Source organism: Archocentrus centrarchus, chromosome 19 (assembly GCF_007364275.1).
Source record: "Archocentrus centrarchus isolate MPI-CPG fArcCen1 chromosome 19, fArcCen1, whole genome shotgun sequence".
Taxonomy (NCBI): Eukaryota; Metazoa; Chordata; class Actinopteri; order Cichliformes; family Cichlidae; genus Archocentrus; species Archocentrus centrarchus.
In genome coordinates, this window is record NC_044364.1 from 14,370,329 (window position 1) to 14,395,167 (window position 24,839).

At 40.4% G+C, this 24,839-nt stretch overlaps 2 protein-coding genes across 2 annotated transcripts; one reads left to right on the top strand and one right to left on the bottom strand.

Annotated features, from left to right (window-relative positions):
• Positions 1-2,504: 2,504 nt before the first annotated feature.
• LOC115798033 (annexin A4-like) lies at positions 2,505-9,886 on the bottom strand. Its single transcript, XM_030754690.1, has 15 exons — positions 9,698-9,886; positions 7,927-8,293; positions 7,804-7,841; positions 7,498-7,641; positions 7,317-7,404; positions 7,090-7,184; positions 6,873-6,986; positions 6,617-6,707; positions 6,219-6,298; positions 6,032-6,088; positions 5,855-5,948; positions 5,652-5,747; positions 3,941-3,999; positions 3,696-3,818; positions 2,505-3,609 (listed from the first exon to the last, which is right to left on the bottom strand). Exons 2-15 carry the CDS (start codon positions 8,282-8,284, stop codon positions 3,550-3,552), a joined length of 1,497 nt encoding a protein of 498 aa, XP_030610550.1. The 5' UTR covers positions 8,285-8,293; positions 9,698-9,886; the 3' UTR covers positions 2,505-3,549.
• Positions 9,887-10,878: 992 nt separating this feature from the next.
• Positions 10,879-24,105, top strand: LOC115798450 (zinc finger CCHC domain-containing protein 24-like). The gene is made up of 4 exons (XM_030755296.1): positions 10,879-11,355; positions 12,679-12,879; positions 22,439-22,603; positions 23,065-24,105. Exons 1-4 carry the CDS (start codon positions 11,149-11,151, stop codon positions 23,176-23,178), a joined length of 687 nt encoding a protein of 228 aa, XP_030611156.1. The 5' UTR covers positions 10,879-11,148; the 3' UTR covers positions 23,179-24,105.
• Positions 24,106-24,839: the final 734 nt, after the last annotated feature.

Sequence of the window (24,839 nt, forward strand, 5' to 3'; positions counted from 1 at the left end):
GATGATCTATTTCTCCTAATAGTTGCAATGATCACATTATTATTTATTCTAGTGATAATGACTGGCTGACTGCAGGTTTTATTCTTAGATAAATGTATGCCAGTAGTCACATTGTATTAGATACAGTACATATCAGTTATTGTGACTTTGTTGTACCCTAATAACATTTTACCTTCTTTAACTTGTATGTCTTGGAAATAATTAATATATATGATCCTTTTAATATCCTGTCATACCAAGTCCTGCAGTAGTCCTTTCTCAAAATTCCAGCTAGTGATTTTATGCATGCAAAGTTAAACAGATTTAACACTTAAGCAGTTGTAAATGTAAATATTATTACCTTACAAATCAGACACTGCTTGACTTGCTTCTTAAAGCCCACTCTGCTCAGTAAATCCCACACATACATTCTGTGTTTTTGAATAGGCTATTATTTGATTACAAGGGAAATCCAGCAGCTCCTATTTCATGATTTGATCTCTCTCTCTCTCTCTTTTTTTTTAGGAGATTAGACCTCCAGATTGTAGTTGCCTGTTTCTCATCTGGATTGTCCCCTGACACAACTGCCCTGCTCTGCGTGCTTTATTCCGCTCCACATAATCCATCATATCTCAAAGGAAAGCAGACGTCACCAAAGATGAAATCCTTACAAAAATAAATTGTTTAGAATCAGACTGCAAAATTACATGTAAGGCCTTCTATATGTGTTGATCGCAGCAGCAGTATCAACACAGCTGAACTGGAGACGTGTGGAAATCTACATAAAGTTTATCATAATTGCTTGTACTCTGTAATATAGAGCTAGAGTGTATTGCCTTTATGAGGATTTTGACTCTTAGCAAGAGCTTAATAAAGCACATAAGGCCTGGGTTTAAAGCTCAACATGGTACATGGTGTGCCTATAGATTTCCTCACTTGAATTTGAAATAGCTTTAACAATTATGTAACAACTGCACTAATTTATTTTCCCTACAGGGAAATCCATACGCAACTCACTGAGAAAACAAGTTGCAGTGTGTAGGAATTATGTAAATTTCTAAAAACATCAAACAGATTAAAAACTGTAAACGCACGCATTTATTTATAACAGTAAATGGGAGGAATTTATAGATTTATATGCCATCTTCTGGTATCTCCTCATACACAAATAAAAGCATAAGGTTTGGACAGGTTTTGCTTTTTTACTCTGTCAAATATCAGAGGAAAAGCCTCAAGCCCCAGAGCCTGCCGCTCTGCAGGCTGGATAGTGATATCTGCTGCTACATCTCATTATGTGTTGTTCATCTAATCCTCGGGTTTGTAATTTGCTTATATGCACTTATGAAGTTTAAAGCAGGATTAGGTCCCTGGCAACCAAATGTCACTTAGCTGCACAATCCTCACTGGACGGCCGGAGAAAATCCACTGCAAATCAAAAATGTGGTCAATACTTTGTATGACAGTATTAAGAGTGATGAGGTGCAGGAAGTGTAGATTTACTGTGTATGAAACAAACCACTGTTGAGAAGGAGTGGTGGCCGTATAAAAAGGAGCTCTTTCAGAATTGCCTTTTTGTGATATTACAAGTCTTAAGAAATCTTAAATTTCATTAAAAGAAATTTCAGAAACAAGGCCCCAGGCTAAGGCCTAATTAAGGCTGCTCTTCGTAGCTATAGCACCTGCCACTCAGCCCAGTGATGTGGACAGACACTACTGACATGATACCATGACTTCACTAAGATAATATAGCTCTGCTTATGTGTGCCCAAGTTCCAGAGAGCGTGCATCATCCATTATGCCATCATGTCCGCATGTTAATAATTAAAGTACTTTATCTAGAAATCAGGATCAGGGAAGTGTTCTCTCTTAAAAGTAAAAGCAAGCCAAATGGGAGCCCTCCTCTCCCCTCCATGTGATTTCACTTTGACCTATATACTTCAGGAGACTTCAGTGCAAATAGTCTTAGCTAGAGAGAAAATACACAAATACCAACATCAAATATTTATCATTCTTTGTCTTCGGGCTGGCGGAGTCTTTTCATTTTAAGTGTATATGGAAAGTTAGAAAGTGTACAAGAAGCGAGGTTTGCAATAGTCATTTGTCTCACAAAAAACATTCCCTCTGAGGCTGCACTTCGAGGCCACTGAACACAACAGAAAGACGGCTTTAGGACACAGTATATGGACACTATTTATAGCCTTGAGAAAAGCTCTTTGCCATATCACTCAAGCTTCAAAGCACACCTGAACAGTTTTCTCTCCCCTTCTCAGATTATCCAGCAAAAGCACATGCACAAACACAACTTATGTAAGGCACATTATTCACACCTTATAACAAGAGGATGCTGCTCACGATGCTCAGGATGCTCAGGAGGAGGAGGGGGGCTAACTCGCTCGCTGGAATACAGACCAAGGTGGTACAAATGAGACTGGCTTTGACATGCAAATCGCTCATTGTGCAGCAAATCCACGGGCAGAAAATTTTCATGCAAAACACATGATCCCATTTCACAAAGAAAATCCAGATATGCCAAATGGTTTTTATTGAATGAGAATTGGTTCTTTTTTCTTTTCTTTTTTTAAAGGCATCCACTGAATTTTGATGACAATTCTGTTACATGGCAAATAGTTAGTGCAGGAAATACCCAATTCAAAGCAAAACTCTAAATGTGCAGGCAAAACAATTCTATAAAAAAGGTAAGAAACCCCATGTGACTCAAGAGCCCTCTACTGGCAGTAAAACATACAAACCAGTAAAATATTGGGAAACAGAAAATGTATAACTTACATTCTTGTAGCCATAAAAATAAGATTGTAAGATAAAAGTAAATAATCATGTATCTCCACCAGCTTACACAGCAGCTAACACAAAAGGCACAATATGATCTGTCTATAGAATTTGGCATTCAGCACTGAGTGAAAGGTAATGTAAATATTGATTGATGATAAGCTCATTTGCATAGACTTGCAAGCAATAGTTAAATTGTAGTTAAAAAAATTAGAGAAGAGATGCTTTTTTTTTTTTTTTTTTAACTGGAGCTGGAAATGATTATATGTATTTTGTGAGCGAATTTCCTATAGCTTTGTAAATAGGTGCACACAGTTGGCAATGTATTTATAAAGCACTGTACTAAATATTTTTTCATATATGGGCTTTATAAGTTAATTAAATGTATCTTAATTTCTTTTTACTTATGGTTACCCAAAATTAGCTTTCCTACAATCCTTTTTTTTTTGGTGGTGGTGTTGGGGGTGTAGCACATTCTAAATATTATATACTATATAGTCACTGCAGTATATTATATTTTAATAGGACATTTTCAGGCACACATACTTTTTGTTGGCTATGACTCCACCTTTTATATAATAAGAATAAAGGTTTCTGTTAAAATCTGATTAAATGTAATACAGTAGCAAAAATTATGTCAACTAAGAGAATATAAAATTAATATTGGTTTAAAATAAGAAAAATGGCACTAACTGCATGCATCACAAGTGACATAAGGTCGTATAACATTGTTTCAACGTGCACATATATGATGTCCTGTCGAGAGGTTTTCTTCCTTCCTTTTCAGTCGCTACCGCCACACAGCTTCAACAGCAGCTTCTGGTAATCCCCAGAGGTATCACCCTGAGAAACAGAGAACAATGCATCACACGATAAGCACACAGCGATGACGCTTTGACTGTCAAAATGGCATGAATAGTGGGACTTACTGAGATGTGAGTGTACAGTGATTTTCCGTAGGCCTTCAAATACTCCTGTCTGATATCCAACATATCTACCTCGGAGCGGGACACCATGATACGGATGAGGGTTCTGTCCTTGGTCCCTAATCCCTGTCAGCACAGTGTAATACCTTGTTTATTTCTTCTCCCTTTCCCCTCCACAAAAATCAAAGCAGTAAACAAATTATTTGACATAACTAAAAATCAATGGAATGATAGTCAGACAGACGTACCTGCATGGCCTTGTGGAGCCTTTCGGCAAAGTAGGCAGGGGTGTTCTTGATGCATTTCACTAAAAAGATAAAATACAAAACAAATAAAGGAGCAGAGAATGATGTGACTCAATATATGAATCAGGAAGATACAGCAAACTTGAAAAGACAATCTAAAGTAGACTGAATGGAACAGCATTAGATATTTCTGTACATATTTAGTTCATGTGGTGTCTGCCAATAAAATTATGCAACTGACCCAAATTGTGGCTTTGCTGGTTCTGCTTTTAAATGAACGCAGCAACTATTTTTACAAACTTACTTTTACATTCAGAATATAACATATTTCCAAAATGTATTTAATGATATTTTGGTTAGGAACCAAATTAATTATGCAATCATAACCAAACATACAACACCTCACAGTTTTTTGCCAAAGGATCACACTACAGCACAAAGATGAGCTGAAACGGCTCTAACTCTGTAGCTTTGAGTAAACCACTTACTACACGCTCACCAGGCACTTAATTAGGTTCATTTGTTCATTATTGCAAATATCTAAACAGCCAATCACATGACAGCAACTCAGTAGACATGGTCAGGATGACCTGTTGAAGTGCAAACCAAAAAGGTCCTTCAAGTGACTCTGAACATAGCATGGCTGTTGGTGCGGGCTGGTCTGAGTATTTCAGAAACTGGTGACTTACTACAATTTTTACCACTATAGAGAATGGCCCGAAAGAGAGAAAATATCCAGTCAGCAACAGTTCTCTGGGTGAAAATGCCTTGATATTGCCAGAGGTCATAGGAGAATGGCCAGACTGCTTCCAGCTGATAGGAAAGCAGTAACTGGAATAAGCACTTGTTACAACCAAGGAATACAGAAGAGCATCTCTGAAGGCACATCATGAGATGGTCTACAGCAACAGAAGACCACTCCTGTCAGCTAAGAACAGGATACTAAGGCTACAATTAGCATAGGCTCACCATAACTGGACAACAGAAGGTTAAAAAAAATGCCTGTCTGAGTCTCAATTTCAGCAGCATTCGGATGGTAGGCTCAGAATTTGGTGTAAATAACGTGAAAGCATGGATCCATCTTGCCTTATATTAATGATTCAGGCTGCTACTCGTGGTGGTGTGATGGTGTGGGGGAAGACTTTGGCAGACTTTGGGTCCCTTAGTACCAACTGAGTATTGATTTAATGCTGCAGTATGACAAGTTCAGCTGCAAAGATATCTATGAGAAAACGACCCTACATCATAACCGCAGACCCTTCTGAAACTGTGGTGTAACCTGGCGTACACCTCTCAAGAAGTGTAAATAAACATTGCATCGATGCAGCCCACACAGGTATAAGTGCTGGAAATAGTGTCGGCCACTTGTGTACTTGATCTGTGATTTTAGTAAACACTTTCTTGATGAGCTTATGGTCTCGATCAACACTTTCACCCTGATATTTGGTTTAAAATTGTCTGCAAAAATGTGTCTGCATGTGTGTTGGGTTAAATGCAGAGACTGAATTTCACTGCATGCCTATGTGATTTGTGTATGTAGCATGTTTTCAATCAGGTATTTAGGTCTTTATTGCACCTGGGCAGTATTTTTAGTCTTTCCAAGAAAACCTTACAAAACAAATTCAACCAGTTGCTTTTATAAAGCTTTTGTATGTTTTTGAAGAGTTGCTTCAGTTCGGTCTGGGTTTGGAAAAATGAGTTCAAAAGATCGTACCCACAGCCACCATGCCAGACTCAAGATTGCCAGACATTTCCCTGCAGATGCTTTTCTCAATGTCTCTCCCACACATGTGCTGGTACTCCTGAAAGACTAATAAAGAGAAGAAACACAAGCATAAAAGTCTTTGTATTAAAGCGTTTCTAGTTACGACACTGGGAAACAAAATGGAAAACTTCAATTATATTGAAATTACACACCTGCTCTGAGGTGAGGCTTGCTGCGAGCACACAGGATGGCATTAAACTGAGACTCATCAGTTCCCACTTTATTTTCTCCAGCAGCATAGAGTTTCTGAGAAAAAGAAGGAGGATCATTAGGGCTTCCATTTCCTTTATGAGAACTATTAAAACACTAAGCCACCACTAAACAAGTACCTGAGCATCCTGCTTGGCCAAAGCGATGTCAACATTCTCCCGTTCATCGCGATTTCCCTAGAGAGAATGGAAGGAAGTGATATCGTCAATAAGAAAACCATTATGTGGCACAGTACAGAAGTAAAGTCAGTACCTGACTTTATGTAAAAGCTCATTGTAAGTCCAGAGAAAAATATGCTGAAACTACCTGAGCGAGAGACACCAGAAGTCTGCGAAAGTGGCCAGAGGTGTCGTTGCTGATGGAATCCTCCAGGCTCTTCCCATACTCTGAAAGGGAGGAGGGGCTTTTTAGGAAAATATATTCATTTGCATAATATTTACATTTTGTTCAGACACCGACTTTTTACAATCCATCATCCAACTGTCGATAAAAGACAGCAGCTCTACTTAAAGCAAACCCTAACATCTACACAACCTTTTCACCTGTTCCACAGAAAGTAGTCAGCACAAAGACACATAAGTAACAGATTTATTTATCCTGATTAAGTTTTATTTGATCTGCTCTGTATACGGCGTGAGCAAATGCAAAATCTTTTTCAACAAGAATTTGAATAAAAAAGCAGAAATTCCAACATCAGAACTCACCAGCTTTGTAGATTCTGGAGATCTCCTGAATTTCTTGATTGGAGCGTGATGACAAAATCTCAATGAGACAAGCTTCATCAGTTCCCGCACCCTAAAACATTTACAGAAAAGCTTTAGAAAGTGTGATCAACGTTAATTTGGAGCCAGCCATTTCCTTTCCACTTATTTTCAAAATACATGATGAGTGATATAATGTGGTTTGGGCAACAAAACCAAAATTGAAGCATTTGCTGAGACAACAATGTGAGCTTCCAACCTTAATAGCTTCTCTGAGCTCAAATGCATCTAACTGCGCGGGGGTCTTCAACATGCAAACAACCAGATCTTCAAAGTTTCCAGTTAGCTCAGACTTCAGGTCCTTGATTAAATCCTAAGCAGAAAAACAGAACCCCTGAGTGCAAAGTCAGCCAAGATAAATCTGCAGTTATTAAAACAAAGAAACTAATGAGCATTATTATTATTTAAGAACGTACCTTCCCATAAGTAGTCTTATAAGCTGCAACCAGTGGGAATCTCTGCTTGTTTGAACGATTTCCCAAAAGTTCAATAATGGCCTTTTCATCAGTGCCTGTTCAAGATGTTATTTTGTTACAATTAATTTATGATGTATAAATTGAGAAGGAGCAAATGAACTGCTAATGGATGTGGAACAACATTACAGTTAATGGGTTTAACATACTCAAATGCAGTGTTTACTGACCAAAACCCTTCATAGCTTTTCGAAGAACTTCAACATCCCTCAGTGGATCAGCCCCTGGAAAGTCTTTAATAGAACCCCTGTATCCTCTCTAAAATGCACAGGAAATAAAGTATGTGACATATGATTAAAAAAACGCAACACAGTTACAAAGCTTTTGCAGTTTGCTACGTGTGCATCTTACAAAACCGGCAGGGCCCTGAGGGTGGGAGGGACCCCCACCCCCATATCCAGGCATTGAGGGGTTAGTGGCAGGTGCTCCTGGGTAACTTGGCATGGGTTGGCCTGGGGAAGGGGCACCTGGGTATCCCTGCTGAGGTCCTCCTGGCTGCAAATGAAAAACAGCTGGTGACAAATGCATATTAAACAAATAAGGTTCAGATAGGAGTGGCAAAGATAAGGACACATAAGCAAATGAGATTTAGCCTAAGTATATAGTATCAGTGAACTGGCATGTAAGAAGTAAAGAATGAGATAAGAATTTATATACCGCTCCATAGCCACCTGGTGCTGCACCCCAGCCTCCACCTGCAAAGAAAACATTGGCTTAATGAATGAATCTCAATTGGTTCTTCACATAATAATCTTTTACGCTTTATTCTTGCAGCCTCACCTGCTGGAGGCATGGAAGGATAGCCCCCTGCTCCAGGCTGTGCTGGGTATCCACCAGCCTGGGGAGGGAAGCCTCCAGCTGGAGCAGGGTAACCACCCCCCTGGCCTGGGTAGCCCCCTGCTGCCGGTGGGTAACCGCCAGCCTGTGGTGGATATCCACCTGCCTGTGGAGGGTAGCCTCCTCCCGCTGGAGGGTAGCCACCTGCTGCGGGTGGGTAGCCACCTGCTTGGGGTGGGTAGCCACCCGCTTGGGGTGGATAGCCACCCGCTTGGGGTGGATAGCCACCTGCCTGTGGTGGGTAGCCACCCGCCTGTGGTGGGTAGCCTCCAGACTGAGGAGGGTATCCTGGGTAGCTCATCGTCAGAACCTGGAGGTGAAATAAGGTTGCAGACTGTCATTGTGCTGCACACGTTTCCCCTTCATGTGGAACTTTTTCCAGGAGCTCAAGAATTTGTATTTTTGTCTAAAGAATGTTTACTGAATGGCCTCATTAAATCTCACACAGAGCAAAAACAAAACACTTTCCCCGAGACAATACGAAATTGTTTAAATGCGAATGCCATTGGCCCATAACCCTGTCATAAGATGATGACAACACTGGAATGTGTTCATTGGTTTTGAAATAGCACAGGTTTTCCTTCCCCATTCTCAGAACCCACAATAATAAATACTAAATAATGCAAACAAGCAAGAGATTTCAAATTATTCTAATCATTTAAGTGGTTTTTGCACTTCAATATTGGTTATGCATGTAAATTCCAGGTAAATACTAGTATCTTCCGTTAAGTACGACCACAGAGTGGCAGATAATGTAACAAATATCATGTATAATTGTATATGTGTTTTATTGTATTGTTGTAGAACTGCACACACAGCAAGGCCTAGAGGTTATGCTGTGTGGAAGCTGAAGCACTCAGTGAAACAGGAAATAAACTTACTGAAGGCTTTACCTTTACTCTATATACTGTTAACATATTTGAAATAAATTGAAGACAAAACAAAATTACTGTGACACACACACACACAAAAAAGAGGATAGGTCGAGGGTGTGTTAAAGGTGACTTCCTAGAGAAACCTCGATGACACTCCTTGTTGCTTTTCAGGTTTTTTTTCCCCCTCCGCATTCTTACAACAGTGGCACTGTTTAAACTTGTAGGACTTATAGTAAATAAAACCACTCCCGGAACATAAAGTATAAATATAAGCAGGAAAATCCCTTTGACTACAGCCATTGAACACAACTAACTGCTGTATTAGTTCAAGTGTGGTCCTGTGACAGCTGGACTTTGAAATTTGAAATGCAGTAACCCCCACCACCAAAGTCCTTCTTGGGCTCACTCGTCTGCGTCGGGGAGGTTTGAACCGCGGATAAAGAAGCCTCAAGTGAGTTCGCTCTGTGCAGGAGCAGAAACGGCCCGGCTGTTACATAATACTCCCAGTCGGAGACACTGCTTTAGCATGTAGCATCCAGTCTGAGCGACAGATAACGCATTTATATTAGTTCCCTTCATTCATTTTAAAGCATCAGCGAGCCGTTGGAACTTCCATAACGCATAAGATCCATAAGGTCCGATGCTAGTTGCTACCAAGTGACGCTCTCGTTAAACGATTGTTGCCTCAAACGAGGCTAAACGGAACAAAATAAGCTAACAGGCGCCGTAAAATTCCTGCAAGTATGTCGTTAAAGTTTGCAACGTAAAGAGTGAGATTTAAAAAGAAAAAAAGATTTTACAGTACAGAAAAAAAAAGAGAAAAGATTACGGCTACTTACTTAGCAGCTGCGATCGTCAGATCCAGGAAGAGCCAGGGACAGGGAACAAGCTGAATGTGGGTGGGTCATGGGCATTGTTTCCGTTGTACCGCACTAATAACAACTTGCTCTGCTAGTTATTAACGCTCGAGATGGAACTCATTGGTGACGCAGAGGGTGTGGTATGTCATTATCCCCACATTAAACGCGGAAGTGTTGCGGCTTTAATTGATTAATTCTCCTGTGAAAAGTTTGGAACGTGTGTAAAATGTTTTACAGTCCATCCCGTCTACATCACAGGAAAAAAACAAACGAAACAAAACAAAACACACACACACACACACGCACGCACACAGAGTAGGCCTACCTGTTTATGCAAACAGCGGGAGAGGTTTCTGTGTATGTAAATACTCCAAACTTTCACATCAGACTTTTCTGTTTTCTCATTAAAAACAATAAATGGTTTCTACAACTGTGATAACACTTCACATTAAACTCAGATTTAAGGAAAGCTATTTTTCTCTTTTTTTTTTTTTTTTGATCTTTTTACTGAGTCTGTGGGCCACGTGACCTCTTATATAATACGAATGGTCATTTAAAAAAACCCCAACATGAATCATAGTGGGTGGGACACCCTCAAAACTTTGATTTCGATCGTAACTTTTATTATTTTTTTTGGTCCCCACATTCTCCAAAGATGAACAGTCAAACACATCATAAAAGCCATGAACCAACACTATTTTAGAATTCATGGGATTTTATATGTCTTAGTAGGCCCTCTTCTTAAAATATAGTCATTTTTGCTTTCTAACTGAATTGAATTACTCAGTATTAACAGAAAACACTAGATGGCAGCAGTCTACTTCCCCACTGCGGGATATATATGCAACCTCTCGGCCAGTTTAATTTCCCCTATGTATTTAACCCATTTAACATGCATTTTATATTACGGATTGATTATATTCAATAAACATTTCAGCAGTCTCATGACTGAAAGAACTGACGCAAGAGGTTTAGATATTTAAACGAGCAAAAGCTGCAAGTAAATAAATCATATGTCATATGGGAAGTGCAGTATGTGTTTGGTGGTTTTTCTTTATATCATTTTCAATGAAAAAGCACAGAGAAAGTCCCTTTTAGATACAGATGTCAGAGGAAGTAAGCAGAATGAGATGCAAACTCATGTTGGACCTCCTATTCGCTGTGACGCAACGCAGAGTCCTTGTCGGAGCGCTGCTCCAGTCCTCCAACTGCCATTCAGGCTTTACATTTCAAACTTTCACTGTGCCCCCCACCCCCGGTGACTTCTGTCCCGTTAGTGGAGTCCTCCTTCCGGGGCTCCCCAGGTGAATACACAGGGATAACGCCCAGTCGGCCGCTCCAGGGGGATGACTGGAAGAAGCTGGGTGCTCCAGAGAAACCGGCGGTTCTGACGGTGCTGTTTTAAGAGGTGCAGCCCTCCATAAAACACTATGATGTCTGCTGTAGAGACTGGTGTGTACCAGCCCGCGCAGCTTCTCAGCTGGGTCTATATGTCTTTACAAGACACGCCGAGCAGCGCTTTCGACGGCTTCAAAGTCGAGTCGGACTCCTCTCCTCAGGACGTGAACAGCTCCAAGCGCGGCGCTGCTGATCTGAGCTCCAACTGTCTCAACAACTTCTTCCATCTGAGCAGTGAGGTAGAATGCATGTGATGCTGTCACGACGCGCTAATCATTAACACGCTGCATGGCAGTTTATTATCTCCGTATTTGGATTAAATCTTTATCCACTGATGAATCTTGCTGCATGCCCCCCCTCCCCCCCCTTCCTCCCTGAATATTATACTCCCAGATTTCACTTTTGGTTACTCTGCTGCCCATAATGTAAACCTCACCTGCATGCCTTCATTGGGTTGCGCTGTGGTGACTGGGTAGCATATGAATATGTGTTTTGTACCCTGATATAGTGCTTGAGTGTGTTCAAACTGTTCTGGTGTCAGTGTGCAGCCAGAGGGGGAATGGCAGGTTAAGAAAGACCCCTCACAAAGTTTTAAAAATGTTTGAGTCAGCTCTGGTTGGTCTCTGCTGGTTAGAGGAGTATAGCTTTAACTTAGTGTTGCTTAAAAAAAAAAAAAAAACCACTGAGCTATTGAAGAAAGGGATTAAAATGGAACTTTGTGTTGATTTTGTTTAAACATTGGCATCTAAGTCACTTAGTTTTTACTTTAAAAATCAGACAATTCCACATGACTGGCATGCGTGGTTTAACTTCACACATGCCAAATATGTAGTGGTTTGGTGTCTCTTGCACAAGATCTCTGCTCTGAAGCGCATGTGCATCTGATCACAATTCATTATTGTGTGATGCCTTCAGAGTAAACAGTGTCTGCAGGCTGTTCTTCATGTTGGCCCTGCAGTGCCATAGCACCCATCTCCTCTGGAAGCACAATGATGCTGATTATGTCGTGCCAGAAGAACCATTTGGAAGAATGCATGACAAAGGCATTCTGTTCTAACAAGGAAATGGACACTATTGGTTCGCACAGTGAGGACTGCACATCTGCAGAAATCAAATAAGGTTGGCCACTGTCAGGGCGACAAACAGGAGAATCAATCACAGTGATGGACTGACAGGCCCTTTGAAATGCTCTTTTATAGCAGAGTCACAACAATAACCTTCTTCAACCTTTTGTGTGTTCTGTGAAATGAGAAACTCTTTTGTGTAGAGCTGAAACTAACTGATTAAATGATTAATATCAAAACACCATTCTGTTTTTTGAAAAAACAAACATTTGCTACTACAAAGTGAAAATATTACTGTTTTTCTATCCTTTTTACCCCTGGAAGTTTAATATTTCTGGGTTTTGAGTGATTTTGAAGCCATTTGAGTACACTATCTTGGCCTTTTGGAAATCATGTTTGGCATTAATTATGAGTTTATGACATTTTGTCGATTACATAAACAGTTAATAATTGTGATTTCTTTTGGGTGTGGGGGGTGGGGCTGTTTTTCTCTGGCAGGCCTTGAATAATAATTTCTACAAGAGGTCCTCGCCTTATGGATCCCTCACCAATATTGTGGATGGCCTGAGCTCATTGGCGGACCATTTCTCAGACCTCTCCCTATCTCCAGAGACACGCAAGCCCAGCAAAAGGCCGCCACCTAACTACTTGTGCCACCTTTGTTTCAACAAAGGACACTACATCAAAGACTGCCCTCAGGTGAGACACTCTGTGAAGCTGCACATCAAAAAATCTGTGCAGTATGTGGATTACTTGAGCTGTCCATCAAATAAATGTGAAGTGCTGTATGAATAACATAAATTTGTAAAGTAAATGGGATGACAAATCCACATTCTTCCTCATAATTCTAGGAATTCTTTCACAAACATATTGAACTACATTTAAACTCTACATTCCAAGTTAAAGTATTGCGTTTGTATTATTCTTTTTTTTTTTTTTTTTTTTTAAGTGTGAAACATAGTCCTCAGCACATATTTGAATTAGGTGTACCACCACGGGCTGGTAATGAGCAGCAGATGCCAGATTGGATCTCGGCGCTGGCCTTAATGAAAGATGATAGGTTTCTCTGTGGAACTAGGCACGACCTCCACTCCAAACATAAAAGAAATATTACCAGTGCTTTATGTGCAGCTGTGGTTCCCCATTGATCGCGTTCTGAAGGAAATGCCTGACATTTGTTAGGTGTAATGGAAATAATTAAATGACTGATGGACAGGATGTGTCCAAGAAACCAAGAAGCAAAAACTAGAATTTAAAATAGTGGGTCAACTCTTACTGATCAAATGTATATTAAAAAAAAAAAAATTGCTTTCTTTTGCACAATCTGAAAGCAGCAACCTTCTCTTACAATACCACAGATTATAATGGTGAGTTATCAGTTTCACTCTTTTTCAGTTTTTTGTCAAGTCTCATATGTCAGAAAAGCCAAGTTAAACAGCATTTTTAAGAAAATCTATCTCCTTTGTTGGGGGAGTGAAATCTAACAATGCTAGTTTGCTCAGAACAATTTAAGTCAAAAGAAGATTGCTTTCCAATATGCAGTAATTCATATTTGGCTGTGTTCTGGGACTTTCCCACCTTTCCCATGTGCATGGAAAGTCCAATGAAGGGAGAACAACAACACACCCTCAAGCACAGAACAGAGCAGGCATCAATCAGGGAAGTGTGAAACAGCATGAAAAGGAGGATGGAGTGGAGGTGGGTTGCAAATTGGCTTGCATAGGCAGCAGCAACTGTAAACAGGCTAAAGCAATTTAAATAGCGAGCCCAATGTGATCACCTTTTATTAGCTGGTGTATCAAGATGGTACAATGGTATGTTCCCAAGAAATCAGTTAATCCACTTTCTGCCTTTCCGGGTTGTGCAGGCAGCAGTCTAAGGTGCCCTGACCTTCCTCTCCCCAGCTACCTCTTCCAGCTCTTCTGGGAAGACACCAAGGTGTTTTTATAAGATAGCAGAGAGATATAATCTCTCCAGTGTGTCCTGAGTTTGCCCCAGGGTCTTCTCCTGGTGGGACATGCCTGGAACACCTCATCTAGGAGGTGCCCAGGAGGCATTCTGCACCACCTCAACTGGCTCCTTTTTGATATGGAGGAATAGCGGCTCTACTCCGAGCCCCTCCTGAATGGCTGAGCCCAGCCACCCTTTGGAAGAAGCTCATTTCAGCCACTTGTATCTGCAGTCTCATTCTTTTGGTCACTACCCAGATCTCACCATAGGTGAGGATAGGAACATAGATTGACCAGTAAATTGTCCGCCTCACTTTCACACTCAGCTCTTTCTTCACTACAACAGACTGGGACCCTCATAGAACAGACAACATCAGACCATGTAACCATGCCAGGATTGGGGTTACTGGGGCTACACCCTGGAGCCAGGCACAGGGGAGGGGCTTAGCCTATGGGGCCTAGCCTGGCTCAGCCCAAAGGATAAACCTACCACAGGAGAGACCCACCACAGGAACAATGTGGTTTTCATCCTGGTTATGGAACACTGGATCAGCTCTTTATTCTCTCGAGGATATTGGAGTGTGTGGGAGTTTGCTCAACCAGTCTACATTGGTTTTATGGACTTAGTGCAGGCATATGACCACGCCCCTCGGGGTATCCTATTGGGGAATGCTTCGGGAGCATGGGATATGAGGCCCGTTGTTGCAGGCTATCCAGTCCTGTTTAACCGTTGCAAGAGCTTGGTCTGCCAGCAATAAGTCAGACTCATTCTCAGTGGGTGTTGGACTCCGCCAGGGGCTGCCCTTTGTCACCAGCACTGGTCATAATATTTATGGACAGAATTTATAGGCGCAGCCAAGTAGCACAGGGTGTCTCATGCAGTGGCCTCAGGATCTCGTCTCTGCTTATTGCAGACTGTTAGCCAATTTTAGCATAAAGCCCATAAATGGGGACAGCGAGTTTGGCTCTATCAAAAGGAACACAACTGCTTGTAATTATTGATTTTATGCTTCCAATTTTTTGCAAAAGTCTTAAAAATTCAGTCTTTTTTTTATGCTAATCTATAAGCTATATAGCTACAGTTGGCCTGCATTTTTCTGATGTGAAGTTCTTGGTACATCTTCTTTTTCTTTCTTTTTTTTTTTTTTTGCTTTAGAACTTGATCCACATTTCAATAATTGGCTCCTATGGTCTTGTCTCTGCCAACATATGGGAGATTAGTGCAGTGCCGCATAGAACACAGCCTGTATAGGAATGCAAGGAATGCTGACATGTGTGCAGTGAGCATATAGCACTTCAGATGTTCACGTCAGTGAACACCTGCCAGTTGTTATGAAAAGTAGGTATATCCTTTGGTTCATCATTGTCAGAAATACACCTTCACCCAAGTATATGAAAGAAGGTCCTAATCACACTCTGTAACTACTGTCACTGACACTGGGCAAAAAATATTGCCAACTCTGCCTAATATGCTGTTGGTCTTCCACAAGCTACCAAAACAGCTCTAAACCCTTTAGGCATAGACTACACAGGTGCCCTACTGTATCTGCCATCAGGACACTTGAATTATTTCCTTTAAGTCCTATAAGTTGCTTGCTGAAAAACAGTTGCTCCTTTGTGGTGGACATTCATTGCTGGTTTTGTACCTCTTCTGACTACTGTTGGTATTTACTTATCACGACTAACTCAAGCACTGATCTTTGTAAAATGCTCTCTATGGTCATAACAACTTGGCACTTGAGAATTTATCCAACATCAAGTTTAAACCGTTATTTCTGTTCTTGGCATTTCAGTGGTTAACATCCTGCTGACAGCACTGCGGAGAGTTGGGTTGCTTTCTTCATAAGACGACTGAAACGTCAAAGGAGCTGTCAGAGATATTTACGATTCTGCTTTATAGCTATACTCTTTAAATTATGCAAAATCTGGAAGCCATTTCTGCTCCTGGCTCTTTGCCACTCTCGCTGCGCTTTAGAAGGATGATGTCAGATTTTTATCATGTGTTGCTAATATTTCTGACCCAAAGCGATGATTGCGGAGCTGTCGTCGTGACAAAAGATCTCTTCAGTTGAAGTTGTGATGAACGTTCTTCTGAAGCTGTAACTAATGAACAAACTGCTTTTTGTTCTCGCTGGCTAGAATCTGAGGCATTTTTAGCCAACTGAAGATGCTTTGAATGTCTTAGGATAGCAGAAAAATAACTTGTTGTCAAACTTGCACCTCAATAGGAGTGCTAAGTTAAAAATAGCCTTTCCTTCATCCTGTATTGCCTTTTATATTTTCACGCAAACAACAAGCGCTCGTTGCAGGTTTTCCCCCGTAACAAAGGGTCACGTTTAATGACCTCATGCCAGTTAAGAAGCTTGACCTGCTTACTGTAAAGAAAGTACACAAGTGACAGAGTGCTGAGAGTAAATGGGTGCATGGTGGGAAGGGTTTCTGATAAATAAGGACAGCATTGTTTCTGCAGAGGGGCTGTGTAACCAAAGGTCAGGAAGTCAGGCTGTATTGTTCGCACAGAGCTGCTTGGCTGGAGTCATCTCTGGCTCTCTCCCTGTTTTGTCAGTGCAGAACAGTGGCTATCTGACCCTCATTAAAAAAAACAAAACAAAAAAAAACGCAGTGAGACGCTACCCAGAGATGACTGCATCCGTTTTTTGGAAACAGTGGGTAGCATAGGAAGTAGTTATAGTTTAATCATGTTTGAATGGAGGGGAAAAGTCTGCTTTGAAAATTAGCTGCAGAGATTACAAAGGGAATTTTTTGAGCTGATCTTTGGCCTTTGAAAGTTAACAGATATTTTTAGTATGCAGTATTTTTAAAATGTGCTGTGTTGCTTGTAATTAAAGGACAATTTTAACATTTAATTAAGAAACCCTATAACACTTTCACCCCATCATGTTAATTTGTTGTGTTTTCACTTCTTATTTTTATATAAAAGACGAGATACAAAGTATTAATTATGAGCATGCAAGGTGATGATAGGCAGATGTTTTTATTTTTGGACAGGCCAGCTGTTTGCTCCTGTTTAGTCTTTGTCTATTAGCCAGATGAAGCTACATATTTTGTATACAGGCATGAAAGGCATGCTAGTCAGCAGTCTGATCTTACCGATAGCAATAATCGATTTACCAAAAATCTAAGTTTAAACTTAAAACAAAATTCAACTGTATTCAGCACTTCTGAGAAACCTAATTTTATTATAAGGTTGAAAAACCACAATAAATGAATGTAATTCAATATGGGATCAATGCTACAGATTCTTTTTTCAATTAACTTTGGCTCATTATTTAGGATGATCTCAGTATTTACAAAGTTTTAAAGCTACTGAAAGCGAGATAGCGATATCAGAGCTGTTTTGGGCTGGACACTGTACCTCCATTCAGGTGGAACATTGTGTATCACAGCTGAGCTGGAGAATCTCATGTAACCCTGTCTGATTACTGTTGCTTTGGTCCTTTTGTTTTCTCTGATGATAACCGTCTTATCTACACACAATATCCTGGATGCCGCTTCCGGTTAAACATCTGCTGAAGAGGATGCGTAAGATAGAGGAAACTCTTGAATTTAGAATAGACTCCTACTGATAAAGTGTCATCTGCTCAAAGCTGATAAACATGTAGTTAAAAAAAATACTGCAGGCCATACAGCTTTCGTATGGTTGCATATTTTCATCATTTGATCATTTTAGATGATAGTTCCTTGATTTAAGTGACATATGAGAAGAGGGAAAGGGGAATGGCCTACAGTTGCCTGTTTTTCTTTTACTTGTAGATGTATTCAGTCTTTTCAGAGACATAATGCCTATAGTTCTGTGGAGTAAATTATCCGCATGAATGTCTGAGTGATAAAGGCTCTGCGTGCTTTCAGCACGGGGCCTGATTGATTAAAACCTATCAGCTGCTCGTTGGCCTCCAGATGTTTGTATCTAATCATATTCATTTTGGATTAAAGAAAAGTTAATCCCTTCAGTGTTTCAAATGTGCAACATTTGCAGAAAAGCTGCGTAGAAAGATTACAGCTTCAGGCTGTATCTGCATAAAGGAATCTTTTGACATCTTGATGTTTCCATAAGTGGAACATTTGGCCCTGATTTGCTCTGGAAAAGAGGAAGCACCATTGTGTAAGACATAAGTTAGCGTCTACTGGCCGGGAAGAGTCTGATATCTTATTTCCTAGAATCACTGCTCTGTGGTTTGAGCCTATGGTTGTGGTGAAGCTGGTAGAAAAACTTAATTAAACTTGGGATATGAAAGAAATGTTGAGTTAAGGACTTATGACACAGGAAGAGCAGCCGTGCAAGAACCAAACAGATTCATATATTGATAACGAGTAAAAGTAATTCTTCAGACAATCGTGCAGAAGTTGATGTCCCATATTTTAAGGCAGATATGGTTTACTGGTCCTAGCGCCAGGAAGCCTGCAGAAGAATGTGGCATACTTTCTTACTATATAGAATTTTCCAGTTTTTATTCTCTTGGAATACAGTTGATGTGTAAGATATTAAATCATTCTTACTTTTGTTCTTGATAGCAGCTCAGCACATCTTACATGTGCAGAGTAATCATGAAAAAGAGAGCCTTGTGAGTTGCTAAGGTTTAAAAGTCAACACATTAGAATCTTATTTGTTCGCTTTTATAATAAGCAGTTGCTCAATAAACTAGAATTCAGCCTAATCTGAAGTCTTCTAGTTAGTTTGGTCTGAAGAACTCTGCTAAAACCCAAGATATTTATTTGATAATGATATAAAACAAAATGTTTAGCACATCCTCACATTTAAGAAACTGTAACCAGATGATTTTTGGTATACTGTTGCCATCAAATGTGCCCTCTTAAAAAAATGTAGCTGTTTTAATAGTCTCTCTTTGGGGCTCATGGGAATGGAGGCATTTGTTGTTTTAAACCCTCCTGGAGAGTTGATTTCACAAGATAATGAAAACTATCTCTTAAATCAGAACAGGAGTCTTTAAAACACAGCAGACCTTTCGCTGTGGTGGTCAGGCTAGGCATGATTGTGTTGTTTTGCTTTGCTTAACAGCTGGACTTCTCCAATGATGCCGTGGGGGTCTGACACAAATTAAACCCAGCGAGGGCTAGAGAGAGAGAGAGAGAGAGAGAGTGCGTGGTGGGTTTGTTAGTGTGGAGTAATTGGCCACATGGTATCCAGTAGGCTTTGCTGTGCTGAGTTCTCCGGGATGAATGTCTCATGGGGGTATGGGAGTAGGGGAGAGAGTGAGTGAGGGATGGGAGAATGGAGATTTTCTTTGGGGGGGGTTGGAGTAGTCCATTGTTTATCCTGATGGTTTCCAGATGATGGCAGAGGGAGGCAGCCACCTCCTGGGCCTCTCTCACCAGGCTACAAGGATCTGGGCCAAGCTTATCTGCTGCAGCCTACAAATCTGGCATTACATCCCTCTATGTACTCTGGGACTGATTTAAATTAGACAACATAAGTACTGGCTGTTGAATGGAATATGTTGTAATACACATAATAAATGAATTTTATACCTATTTATCTTAAAAGAGTTTTTCATGTGTTTCAGGCTGAAATGATCATCAAACACCTTATGGGAAATTGGGGTTTAGGCCTTCTGTCTGTGCCTATTCAGTTTTATTCTCTGTATGACAAAGAAATTTGAATCAAATGTAAATTGTACTCAAAAACACCCTTTGACCAAGTTAAAAAAAATACAAGTGAAGCTCTAAGGATGGTCAGGTGATCCTTCACTTCTAGTCCAAACTGAATTAAGTTTACAGTGCAGTACCTACAGAATGCCACAAAACGATACATGTCCCTCTCATTGATTAAATGTGTTAACAAACAACCTCTCAGCTACTCCTCTTACTCCATCATCAAATGCAACACGGGTTTTTAATTCAGTATCTGCAAAACAAATAAAAATCCCAGCTGCCTCAGTTAATACCTCAATAGGTGACTCTCAAAGAGCCATTAGCTGATAGCTCAGCATATTTCGACATGGTGTGCAGAGTGTCCTTAAAAAGTTTTAAGGAAACCAGACAAGTGGAGGACAGACAAAGAAGTGTCAGGGCTAAAAACTATCTACACCAGTATCTGAAAGGCATGTCCTTAAGAAATTAAGAAAATATTTATATCCAGCAAAGACCTGACACAGAACCTGAGGGATGTATCTGGCTCTTCAGGCGATTCATCTACTGATCATTGAAGCCTCAATAGAAATGTTCTCAAGAAGCCATTCTTAAAGAAGGGAAACTGGGAGAAAAGGCTGAGGTATGCCAAATTAGAACTGGACTGAAAATCAGTTGCAAAAGGTCTTATGGAGTGAGGAATCCAAATGTGAAATTTTTGGTTCAAAACATCATCAGCATGTACAGAGGAGGTCAGGAGAGACCCACAACAGTGAGTGTCTACAGCCATCTGTAAAACATGGTGAAAGCTCTGGTTTGGGGGCTGCATTTTAGCCAGTGGCGTTGGGGATCTTGTCAAAACTGATGGAATTATGAATGCAGAAAAGTAACATCGGATTTTGATCGACCATGTAATGCCATCTGGAAAGCGTTTCACTAGAAATACCTTCATTTTTTAAGCATTACAATGATCCAAAACACACTGCTAATGCAGTAAAAGCATACCTGGATAGAAAAACATCCAATTGAACACTAAATTATTAACACAGTGTGTGTGATTATCCTAACAACGTAACAAAAGGCAGCCAACATCCAAAGAAAGGAAAGTCCTTTGAGAAGCCTGGAGAACTATTCCTGAAGCAATGACAAGGTGGCTTCATAGTGGACTGGTTAACAAATTTGCTTAGCAAGCAGAGGGTTGCTAGTTTGATTCCAGCTGGAGACACAAATCCCCCTATGGGGTTGCATCAAGAAGAGCATCCAGTGTAAAGCTGCCAAATCAAACATGTGGTGCTGTGTGACCCCACTGGAGTAGCTGAAAGTAGTGTTTACTTAAAGAAATAAGAAGAAAGTTTGTCTAAGAGTTCAGCTTGTTATATATACATATGCGCACACACACGGCTTACTGATAGATTTATACATTTATCTCCCTTCAGTCAATCTTTCCTTCTTTCCCTGAGAGTGTCCATCCACCACCAGGTCAAAAGTGTGATTTTCATTTGTTGGCTGTCGGTGTAATATATGATGAGAACAGTGGAAACTAAAGAGTGTGCAATGCCCCTTGCTGCCCTGTGAGCTCCAGACTTTAGGTGGTTTGTTTTGCTTGTTCTGAAGAGTGAAAGCTGCTTCCTCCCTCTGGAAAATGATAATCTGTCTGCTCTCCCTGTAGGCTTGAGAACGAGGGCAGCCATCAAAAGCAACCTCCCACAGTGCCCCGCGGTGGCTGAATGATGCAAACACAGGCCTCAAAATGCTTCACAGTGGATTTAGCAGTTAGAGATTTGGCCGATGGAACTTCACAACATGTTTTGTTTAACAGATCAAGTACTGGAACTGAATAAAATGATCAGTTAGAAGCTTTGAACCTGACATATGTTCCTGCTGTGAAATCAAAACAAAGCAAAGATGTGAACTTCTCTGGTTTTCTGGATTCAGTCTTAATTTTGACTTGCCCTACTTTTGATCCAAGGTGCTTCTAATTCAAACCAGTCTTGAAGAGATGATGGTTTGGTTTTTTTTTTTTGGTGATGGGTTGAGGATTTTGTCACGTTACACCAGTACAGTGATCATCTGGGTTTTATTTCCTCCCTGCTAGGATCTTTGTGTTCTGATTGGTGGGTTGCAGCCAGCTGGGAGGGATGACTGATAGCCTAAGGCATTTGTCCTGTAGAAGTAAGGCCTCTCCCATTGGTCCCCCCACAGGCCAGGGCCTCCTTTATGGTCTCCTGGGAACACAGCTGGAGGGAGGGAGTTCATTTCTAGTGGGAAAGCTGAGACTCCTTTTCTGTCCAACAAATAAATTACAACACACAATATCTTCCAACAACTTTGGAATTAACCACTGAAACTTTTCTGTTTGCTTTTATGGTACCAAGAGTCTTCTAATTTCCTACACTATCCCTCTAAAACAAGATTCGTAAGAAAGATTACTTTGTAATATAAAGTATTTCTTTAAGGATTGTTAGAGCACCAAAGTAAATGATTTGTCAAGCCACAATCATTCCATTCCTGAGACAAACCCTTTCAATAAACTCTCCCGCCCACCAACGGGGCTGCTATCGGGATGTGCTCCAATTACACCAATCTTTGAACCGACTGGCATCCAAAGAAATGTAATAGGTCAGTGAGGAGGGCTTCCTCAGTTAAAAGACAGGCGAAAGACAAGCTGTTGAGGTTTACACATGAATTTTTCTCCTTCTCAGGCTCGGCCCAAAGGTGAGGGCCTGACCCCATATCAGGGAAAAAAGAGGTGTTTTGGAGAATATAAATGTCCAAAATGCAAGAGGAAGTGGATGAGCGGGAACTCCTGGGCCAACATGGGACAAGAATGTATCAAGTGCCACATTAATGTTTACCCTCACAAGCAGGTAATGCATCAGAACACTGGGGCATCAGAACACTGGGGTAGCTCCTTGGCCTTCCAGATCAAATCTTCATATGTATTCAACCCATGTAGTCAAATCATCACAGGAAAACATGCCTTCACTCCTGTATACTTTATGGCTACATGCTGTTATAAAAATCTTTTTGTAGGTAAAGGATTGAAGCCGGGAGCTACTTTAAAGGACGAGTTCACCCAAAAATTCACTTTTTTTTTTTTTAGCCTGTCTTGCTGTGAGTTGCCCAGTTTTGGAGATATCAGCTGTAGATATATCTGTCTTGTCATGATAAGACAAAATGGCACAGCTGTCTGTTGTGCATAATGTGTTTTCATCCTTGGACTTAGGAACAATTGTTTAGTTTTTACACACCTCATTAAACACTTAATTATGTAGAAACCGTGCCTACAAGATAAGCCCGTCAGTAATTTCCTGTTTCTTTGCTGCAGAGACCTCTGGAGAAGCCGGACGGCTTGGACGTGTCCGACCAGAGTAAGGAGCATCCACAACACCTGTGTGAAAAATGCAAAGTCCTCGGCTACTACTGCCGTCGAGTGCAATAACACACTCAGCTCGCCCTGCATACTCCTCCAAAGCTTTATCAGATACACACACAGCTACTACAGCTATATATTACTTACTAAAAATACAACAATTGTACAGTAATGCATCTCATCGTTTATACTCATGAAATACCCTCTGACTCAGTGGGTTCATTAATATTTCTCAGTGGAGATGAGTACTTTGTGTTTGCTGGGTTCTTGTAAGCTACTCAGTTTTCATTATTATGTGAATATTCAGTGCAAGTCTGAACTTTGAGCCAACTGTGAATTAAGAAACTTCTGCTCTTTCTTCACTCGTGAGTGACGTCTTGGAACGGCTTTCAGATAAAGATTCTCTTTTACATGTGTGTATATTTCAGAAATAACAAATGTTTTTGTATAAAATATGCAAGTCTTTACCAAGATGGTTATGCAGTATTAATGTATATCTGCCTTGTTCTCTGTATTATTAGTACTGGTGGGTACATCACTTTTTTTAATATATGTTTTAAGCCATACTATTTTGTTGAATATTACTCTTTGTTAAGGAATATATCAGCCAACTAACATTAAGTCCTTTTGTACTATGTGCTACAATTTATGGTGAAAACAGTCATCAGGTAGTTTGTCAGTCCAAAGTTTGAAACAAATATTCAGTACTGTAGAAACATTTTATATTCTAACAGTAATCAGCAGCACCCAGTGCTAAAAGCCTCACCAAAGTGCTTATGGTCATGATGTATTATATAATATGTGACAAAAAAAAAAGTATGAATGTAACAAAGGTCATAAAGGTTTAAGTGAAGGGTTGCATGCAAGTGTTGCTTTTCAGGGTATTTTTCACTGGACTCGTTGCTAATAAATGAATATGGAACAGAAATACCCTTTACCTTCTAAAGTGCTTAAGATGTAGGAAATGCAATTTCATGTGCCTTAATTTGTATAACCCATGAGATGGATGCTTCTATCCTCAAATGTTTGCATTAAAATGTATTTAAATATCACCAGTTTCTGATTTCATCTCAAGTTACAAGCACATAATATCATAATTGGTGGGTGGTAACATTAAAGATTTTTATGTTTACATTTTTACATCCACACTATGTGAATAGCTCATGATAATACTTCTCTGTGGTCTTCCTCCCTCTCTCCCTCCTGCCTGACAGCTCCACCTCCCTTCTCTGCACATCTACAAACATCTCGGCATTGCCTCTAACTTTTTCTCCAAACTGCTCAGCTTAAACTGTCCTTCCCATACACTAGTGGTCCTCAAATCCAGGCCTCGTGTCCCAGTGTCCTGCAGGTTTTAGATGTGTCCCTGATCCAACACACCTGAATCAAATGGCTGAATTACCTCCTCAGTATGCAGTCAAGTTCTCCAGAGTCCTGCTAATGACTTCTATATTTGACTCAGGTGTGCTGAAGCAGAGACACATCTAAAACCTGCAGGACATCGGGCCACAAGGCCTGGATTTGAGAACCACTGCCATACACTGACTTCTAATCCTGTCCCTCCTTGTTAGTGCAACCGTCTCCAAACCATACATCATAGCAGGTCTCACTACCATCTTGTAAAACTTCCTTTTCACTCTTGCTGCTTTCCTTCCATAACAAATCACCACTGACACTGCACTCTTTTTCGCTGTCTGTTGCTTTGGATGGTATTTAACCTCATCTACCAC